General features: G+C 39.0%; 1 protein-coding gene across 9 annotated transcripts in view; it reads right to left on the reverse strand.

Annotated features, from left to right (window-relative positions):
• Positions 1 to 8,571, reverse strand: part of LOC117408337 (LIM domain-binding protein 2-like) — a 121,426-nt gene extending 112,855 nt beyond the window's left edge. For 4 of the 9 annotated variants that reach the window (XM_059005897.1, XM_034013255.3, XM_034013254.3 and 1 more), the window contains exon 1: positions 8,000 to 8,570. In XM_059005897.1, the coding sequence (XP_058861880.1) occupies positions 8,000 to 8,131 (132 nt within the window). In that variant the 5' untranslated portion in view covers positions 8,132 to 8,570. Of the gene's footprint in view, positions 1 to 7,999 lie in introns of all 9 variants that reach the window. The other 5 variants (XM_059005896.1, XM_034013252.3, XM_034013251.3 and 2 more) reach the window with 2 other exon arrangements.
• Between the last annotated feature and the right edge of the window lie 342 nt (positions 8,572 to 8,913).

An 8,913-nucleotide genomic window follows, 5' to 3' on the forward strand; every position in this document is an offset into this window, starting at 1 on the left:
CTCATTCGTGTACCGCTCTCCAGCCCTTCGGCGAACAAACTGCCTTCTGCTACAGCCAAATATTTCAAATTTTGACTCATCAGTCCAGAGCACCTGCTGCCATTTTTCTGCACCCCAGTTCCTGTGTTTTCGTGCATAGTTGAGTCGCTTGGCCTTGTTTCCACGTCGGGGGTATGGCTTTTTGGCCGCAAGTCTTCCATGAAGGCCACTTCTGACCAGACTTCTCCGGACAGTAGATGGGTGTACCAGGGTCCCACTGTTTTCTGCCAATTCTGAGCTGATAGCACTGCTGGACATCTTCCGATTGCGAAGGGAACTAAGCATGATGTGTCTTTCATCTGCTGCAGTAAGTTTCCTTGGCCGACCGCTGCGTCTATGGTCCTCAACGTTGCCCATTTCTTTGTGCTACTTCAAAAGAGCTTGGACAGCACATCTGGAAACCCCTGTCTGCCTTGACATTTCTGCCTGGGAGAGACCTTGCTGATGCAGTATAACTACCTTGTGTCTTGTTGCTGTGCTCAGTCTTGCCATGGTGTATGACTTCTGACAGTAAACGGTCTTCAGCAACCTCACCTTGTTAGCTGAGTTTGGCTGTTCCTCACCCAGTTTTATTCCTCCTACACAGCGGTTTCTGTTTCAGTTAATGATTGTGTTTCAACCTACATATTGAATTGATGATCATTAGCACCTGTTTGGTATAATTGTTTAATCATACACCTGACTATATGCTTACAAAATCCCTGACTTTGTGCAAGTGTACCTAGAAGAATTGATGCTGTTTTGAAGGCAAAGGGTGGTCACACCAAATATGGATTTTATTTAGATTTTTCTTCTGTTCACTCACTTTGCATTAAATATAATCTATTAACATGTCTATTTTTGAAAGCATTCTTACTTTACAGCATTTTTTCACACCTGCCTAAAACTTTTGCACAGTACTGTATATATTCAGTAAATTACAGAATAATGCTTACTGCTGGATTACGCCATTGTAACATTCAAGTAGATAAGATAATCCAACAAAATCTGCTAAATATCCATGTAGATTTTGTAAATAAAGTTTCCACTTTTTTTGCCTTTCATTTAGAATGTATTTTGGTGTTCACACTGCTTGCATAAAACAAAAAACACTTTACCAGCTATCTCCTCACATTGTTTGACAGGCCACTAATAAAGTACATTTTTCACACACACACACACACAACAAAATGTTGCACCATGCGATCAACCTAAAAATTATTCAGTACATCACAGCTTTTAGTTTGCTTTTTAACATTGTGAATTTAGTGCTAATGAAAAGGTGCAGGACAATGGCTCTGGCCACAGACAGTCGGCAGGTGCCCAGAAAGTTATGCAGCACACCTCAGTTCAGACCTGAACACCTCCTGCCATTCAAACCTGGGCTTCTCGAGTCTAACCTGCCAATTCCACCAAATTATACGTGTGACCAATACTTAGTGGGGGTGAAGTTAAGACTACCAAAGCCATTTCACCTGTGACCAATACTTAGTGGGGGCAAAGTTAAGACTGCCAAATCCATTTCACTTGTGACCCGAGCTGTATTCAAAGCTGGGTCTCCAGAGGTGAAAGATAATTAAATTATACTGTAGCAAAATTAAACATTTACAGGAAAAGAAAAAAAAAACTTGTTTTGATTCAATCAAAGGAAATGGTGGTGCAACAAAAGGCTACTCCATAAACTGGGCTAGTGTAGGTTATTGGAGATCCAAACCATACCAGATATTTAGTTTGAGTCCTTCTTCCTTATCTCTTATCAGCGTAGCACTGTAGCCTGGAAGGAACTTTGGGTAAGTCACAGGAAAAAGGTGGGAACACTGTTGCCGTTTCCTGCTGGCCAGCATACTACCTTATTGTTCAGAGTATTTTTTTAGACTATCGCATCAAATCATAGCCAGTCCTGCAACATCCTCTTTCCGTCCAAGAGTTGATACAATATTTATTGATTTGTGCAAAATGCGTCATTATAAATGCTCATTGTTCGCTGCTAGTACCAAACAAAACTACCACGCCACACTGCTGGTTTTAAATATTGTCTTACTTGTAAGTTTCCCATTAATTCTTAACTTATTTGTTTTTCAAGATAATATTCTCATGTTTTATGCCACCCTTAAGAAGTGCTGGTTTGTTGCAATACCTCTCAGGTTTGTGTGTCCCTCTATGTAACAGGTTAAACCTCTAGTTTGCCTGTATGAATACAAAGTTGTCAGCTTTCTGTTTCAGATTAAGGTACTGGAATCTTTACTGTATATTGTAGTTTGTTTGATTGGGATAAAAATAAATAATAAATTTAAAGAAAATATAATCCATTCTAGAGGGCATAAAAAATATTTGATTGGGAGTTAAAAAGACAAGGTAGGGTTAAAGAACAGCAGCCTGTTTTTTAGTCTGGTGTTAGCTCTTAAATAATATTGAGCTGTTAAAAAGCTCCACATCAGGAAGATAACGTTACAGCAGACTGATATGATTATGACAACTGGTCACAAACCCCTATTTCCATCCAACTATTTAACATGCTAACTTATGCGCAGAAGCAAAATAGCCCAAAAAACATTATGAAAAACCATTTTTCCATGACAATTAAGTGGAAGACTGTAGCGAGTGTATTTCTGGTCCTAGCAACCATCCTTCGTGACGTGAAACTGTCTAATGCGTGTGCTCGGCCCCCTGTGACCATTAAAAACTGGGTAGCCAGTGTCTGGGTGTAAAGTGTTGTTGCACATCTAGAGGGGTTCACATAAAAAGAATTGGGCAGTTCACATATGTCATACTGTGGACTGTGAATTTATTTAGCCCACATTAAGTTCAATAAACCAAGCACATTACAGCGTGCTGACGAAAGATAGCGCCAATAACACCAAGTAAAATCCTTTTTTTTTTTTTTTTTTTTATTATTTTTATTATTTTCTCCCCAATTTGAAATGCCCAATTATTTTATTATGCTCAGCTCACCGCTACCACCCCTGCGCTGACTCGGGAGGGGCGAAGATGAACACACGCTGTCCTCCGAAGCGTGTGCCGTCAGCCGCCCGCTTCTTTACACACTGCGAACTCACCGTGCAGCCGCCTCAGAGCTACAGTGTCGGAGGACAACGCAGCTCTGGGCAGCTTACAGGCAAGCCCGCAGGCGCCCGGCCAGACCACAGGGGTCACTGGTGCACGGTGAGCCGAGGACACCCTGGCCGACCTAACCCTCCCTCCCCCCGGGCGACGCTCGGCCAATTGAGTGCCGCCCCCTGGAAGCTCCCGTCCACGGTCAGCTATGGAATAGCCTGGACTCGAACTCGCGACGTCCAGGCTATAGAGCGCATCCTGCACTCTAGCGAGTGCATTTACTGGATGCGCCACTCGGGAGCCCCGTAAAATCTATTTTTAAAAGTGGAATACTTCCAACAAAAAAATATCACTCCAGTGCTAATGTGTTTGTGTGACTTCATTTGTTTTTCACCGGTGTTGGCATGTTTTCACTAAAAATATTTGTGTTGCGCAGCAGCTTGGGATGTGATAAAAGCGGGCATATGATTGAAAATGACTACAAACAAACAACAAGTTATCCTTTCCTGATGCTGTTTTATTTAAAGTTTCAAACTTTGCATCTCTGAATTTGTGACAGCCATTCGCCGAGCTGTGTGATGCTCCTTCTGGAATCCCCAGCGAAGACAGGCGACCTCGCACAGCCAGGACATGAACCTGCACTCCCCTGGCCGCCAGGACATGAACCTGCGCTCCCCTGGAAAAAATTAGCCCCCCTGCTTCCTGTAGCCTATATTAAATGTTTGCTTTTTATACCATGTACAGGGAGGGATCAGTCTTCAAACCTGAGAAAGGCGTCTCACATTTGCAAGGATAAATATGACACAGTAAATGCTAAAATTGATAAAAGTACAGTACAATGACTGTAGAATTTTGTTTTATGACACTATTTCACATACAGTAAAAAAAATTAACAAGAAGCTTGTGTTATCATTGCACATTTGTTTTTATTCCATATCTCTTACTGAAGCTAATTACTGTAGAGTGGAGGTCAATGTGTGGTTCCTCCTTTGAATATTAATGAGAGGATGTATTTGTATTCATGATGACACAGGCCTCTACCTAGATAGCAGCAGAAACATTGCATGCCTCTGCCGAGTAGCAGAACGTGCTACAGTGTGAACACAGCATCACCAGTGTTTTCTTAAAATAGGCAGAACAGATTCACACCACGCTACAACCGCCTAACAATACAGAGTGGTACAAAGATTTGAGTTGCACAAACAAAAATATCCTTTATTTACATTGTAAAATAAACTTTTAAATGCCTTCAATTCTGAACATTAGCCTCCTTCTGGTATCATTCAACCTCTTAACAAAACCATTTTTTTTGTTTGTTTGTTTTTATCCACAAAATCTGCTTTTAAAAGACTGTCCATCTGTATAAGACAAATTCCCATGTAGAAGGGTTGTGTTTTAACATGAACTGTTCAATAACAGCACTCTTCACAAGATTTCGAAATTGCTTTTCAGAACTGAAGTCCAGTAGCAGAAGATGTCTTCTGGGGTTTATGCTGCCACTTTTGAATAATTAATTACGTTTTGCCACTGCATCTATATTGCACGACTTTGCTTTTCTTAAAGCTGCAGTTGAAAAGCATTTATAGCTACAGAGCCTCACAATATTTGAAACATTTGTATGCTAAAATTGTGTTCTGTTTTCCACACTCTTGCATGCTGCTTTGTGTGCATTGAAGCTTGATTTCATCCCCCAAAGTACAGTAGTTAAATTGATAGGGACAACTTCATTGCCGCTTGAAACCTGCTAAGCACTTTGTGCTTCACTTGTACAACTACTGACATGTACAGGCTAAGCTTTTCTTAAAAAGCTGAATTAAACAGGGGATGTGAACCCCCCACTTGGGTGACCTGGTATACAGATCAGTAAACACGGTGCAGCAGCATTATGGAAGTAAACAAAACCACACGCTTGAAACAATGGACGGGGGATCATTATTGACGCACTTGTCACACTGCACAATCGCACTCTGAGATCACAGGATGCGGGGCTACTGGTTATTCCTAGGGTCAACGGAATCACCGTGGGCAGTACGGCCTTTTCTTATAAAGCTCCTAAGTTGTGGAATGCTCTGCCTGAGTCTGTCAGGGAAGCTGGGACCATTACAGTTAAGTCAAGACTGAAAACTTGCTTTTGTAAAATGGCTTTCTTGTCTTAGTGGGTTTTAATGTAACTTTTATATTGCTGCATCATTATTATTAGTAGTATTATTGTTATTATTATTAGGACATGTGTATGTAAGTGTATTTACCTATGTATGTATATGTGTGTATATATGTTTGTATTATACTGTTTGAATGTTATTTAAATGGTATGATTGTGGTAGATGAGTAATAGGTTTTACAAATATATTGTGGTTTGATTTTTTTTACTATGTACTGTACAGTGCTTTGATATACTGTATAAAAATTCAAATAAATAAATAAAGAAATAAATAAACTGTCGGTGAAATGATCTCCAGTTTTGAAGTCCAGCACACGAGGAAACGTGTCCTTGTTTCTGGAAACGGGACAAGGAGGCACTTGGGTTATGTACGCTGGGTTTAGTTTCTTGATTATTGTTTCTTTGCTATTAGCATACATAATATGGGAATCAGCATTAATGAATACCACCAGCTAGATTCCCCACTGTTTTATTAATTTTTTTAGTTTTTCACAGGAATTGACTCTGGCTGTTTATTTTTTTTGGCGGTGAATCAAATTTTGTTTTAGGTAGAGAATATAATGCACTGGTGAACAAAATTAGAACTCTGTCTTTATTTTATTAAAAACATATTATATTATATATAAAATATAAAATGTTATATTATATAATATATTATATTATATGGTAATTCTCTGTAACCCATTCTCAGCCCATTAAGAATGAGTTATAGTTCACAGTTATGAAGTGAATTGCAAATGATCACTCCTTGACAGCATTAAAATGTGCTGGCAAAAACAGCCCCTTCACACACTGCCTCTGAAAAACATATCTGCCTGTTTATTTAACTAAACATTATAGTGGGGAAAAAACAGTGCATTTACTTACACATTTTTGGTCACGTCTCTGAAGTTTCTGTAATGATCTGCAACATCATCAAAACTTCTTAATGTGTCCAAAATCTAGTAATTCACAATACAGTATTATATTTATTTACCAAGCCCACATCTGTCAACTCTCCCATATTCACCAGGAGTCTCCCGTATTTTGGACCCTTCTCCCAGGGCAGATTTTCTCCCGTATTCTAGTGTTAAACCCCCTTATGTCAGCATACTTAGCCATGCATCTGCACCCCCTCCCCCCCCCCAGGGGAAACAGTAAAAAAGGTATCATGGATTGCACTCCACCCCGCCGGTTTACAAAAGCTACCGTATGTTGACAGGTATACAAGCCAATGGTGAAACCATGAGAGCTATGGATATTTTCTGCAAGTTGTTATCAGCATCTTGTCCACTCTACAATAACAATGCAAGCTTGTCAATTTCATTCATAAACCTTCAGCCACTGCAATTCCAGAAGTGTAACTGGCTTCAGGAATGGCAGAGTGGAAAGTAGGGTTGAGAGGGTGAACGTTTATAATTCAGTCAGTCTTTTAAATGTCACAATTGTAAAATAACTGAAGCTGCACCACTTTTTCCAAAAAAAAAAAAAAAATCATGGTTCATATTTGAAATACCTCCTTGGAAATTATGGAAACCTAATGATTTATATTTACAAGAATGGTTGTGTATCGAACCTAAACAAAATAAGGGATTCAGAAAAAAAAATCCTAATGAAATACATGGTTCTATATGGTTCTAAATTCCAAGGAACCATTGTTTCAGGTACAATAAAAATTCAAGGGGGGGGGGGGGGGGGAGGTTGAGGGAGGGCAATGCTGTAGTTTACCTTTTCCTTATACCTATCAAACAATAGACCAAACCCACACACTTGCAGTATGAACTTTGACAACTCACTAGTTTACTGAAGATACTGATTCAGTGTCAGTAGATCTAACTTACATAGTCAAAAGAGTCCACCAGGTCTATAGAGTCAACACATCCCTAAACAGCTTCTGCCTCAGACTGAAAAGGCAGTTCATAGTAAATAGACTTTGTATTTCATTAACTATTTGTGAGAAGCAAAAATAATAAGAAATAAAAATAAATAAACATATATGTGTATATAATTTGTCAATCAAATTACTTTTCACTTACCGGTGGTTTGCCTAAATGTATTTATTTATTTATTTATTTAACTATAAGCAGAAGTAACACAACTTGAGTGTTCTTTTGTAAAATGTATTGCTCTAACATATATCTAAAAACGGGTTACACAATTAACAGTTTAAATTATCAGAAACTATCGTAAATCCTGTGTTTTCTATGTCAAGTTAAACTATTCACTTTCCTGGTATTACATTTTTCAAATATCTTTCGTTTGGGGTTTTGTCATACTATATCTATATCTATATCTATATATCTATATCTATATATCTATATCTATATCTATATATAAAATCATGTTCGTGCCCCGCATTGGGATGATTGTTCATAAGCATGGAAATAAGTTTCTGGAAAAGCATCACGCAGCATACTTTTCAGAAAAAAATAAATACCGAATATATGCAATGCTGTTTATCTAAACTTAAAACGAAATGTTTATTTTGATGTTGTCATATTTTTTCAGGGGTTTTAAAATACACAATACATTTGGAGACTGTTTCACACAGTCGAGGGGCTACAGCATATCCTATACCGATACAAAACGTTCACGATTAATGCAGAACAAAATACTTCTAGGACACTGAACTGTATACTGAGCGTGTCAATTAATACCCGCCAACTAAACGATTAAATAAATCTGATAGAATTATATATATATATATATATATATATATATATATATATATTGTTCACACACATACATCATATATGCATGAATATTTGCACACAGAAAGGGGCTTACCTCTGTGCGCGACTGTAGTCTCTTGTTCATCTCATATATCCTGTACTCTGGCTGTACCATGTACGGCGTATGTCTCCTGTAAAAAGGTCCAAAAGGAGATGAATAGAACGGATCATGAGGTGTGCTGGACATCTTGCCGGCGTGCGGTGGTTCAAGCTACACAGCGCAATATCAACATCCATACAGAGCACATGGGCTGCGATGCTCTGGATACAGCGCAAGCTAACCCACCACCAATCCTACACTCCCACTATCACACACAGCAGCGAGCGCACGTTGGTTGAACTGCCGGAGGAGCCCGCATCACTGTACAGCAAGGGAGGGAGGGGAGAGAGAGAGAGAGAGGCCGGATAGCTTCAAGCTGTGCTGTTTGTTTTTAGTGAAGCGGTTTGTGAAAGGGTCATTTCCTGTCCACACTCAAGCACTAACTCTACATACAATTTAAAAATACAGTTCTTCTCCAAGCTCACAAAGAGATTTAATTGTTTTTCCCAAACTAAGACCCCTCACGAACATAGCAATAGGCTTATTAGCACATAGGTGTTTAAGCAGCTGCCTGCCCGAACTATCTTCACCTCTTGTGAGAAGTGTTCCGTGCTTCTCCGCTAATTTGGTCACTCGCAGCTATAGAGTACTGTACGACGACTACCTCATATTAATTAAATACCTAGTACATATGACTTTACTTGTGTTGAGTGTCACTTTTCTACATTTTCTCATCTGTAAGTTAGAATCAATAACTGTAACCAAATAGAAAGTCTAATTTTACATTTAAATTTGTGACCGTTGATTGACTTGTTAAGCCATACTCAGTACTCCAAACTGCAAAACTCTGAAATCAATAGGGTAAAAGGAACAGGGATTGCGAGACTTTCCATTCCTTTATCGACCAAATAGGTGTTTACTTAAAAAGA

Source organism: Acipenser ruthenus, chromosome 2 (assembly GCF_902713425.1).
Source record: "Acipenser ruthenus chromosome 2, fAciRut3.2 maternal haplotype, whole genome shotgun sequence".
NCBI lineage: Eukaryota > Metazoa > Chordata > Actinopteri > Acipenseriformes > Acipenseridae > Acipenser > Acipenser ruthenus.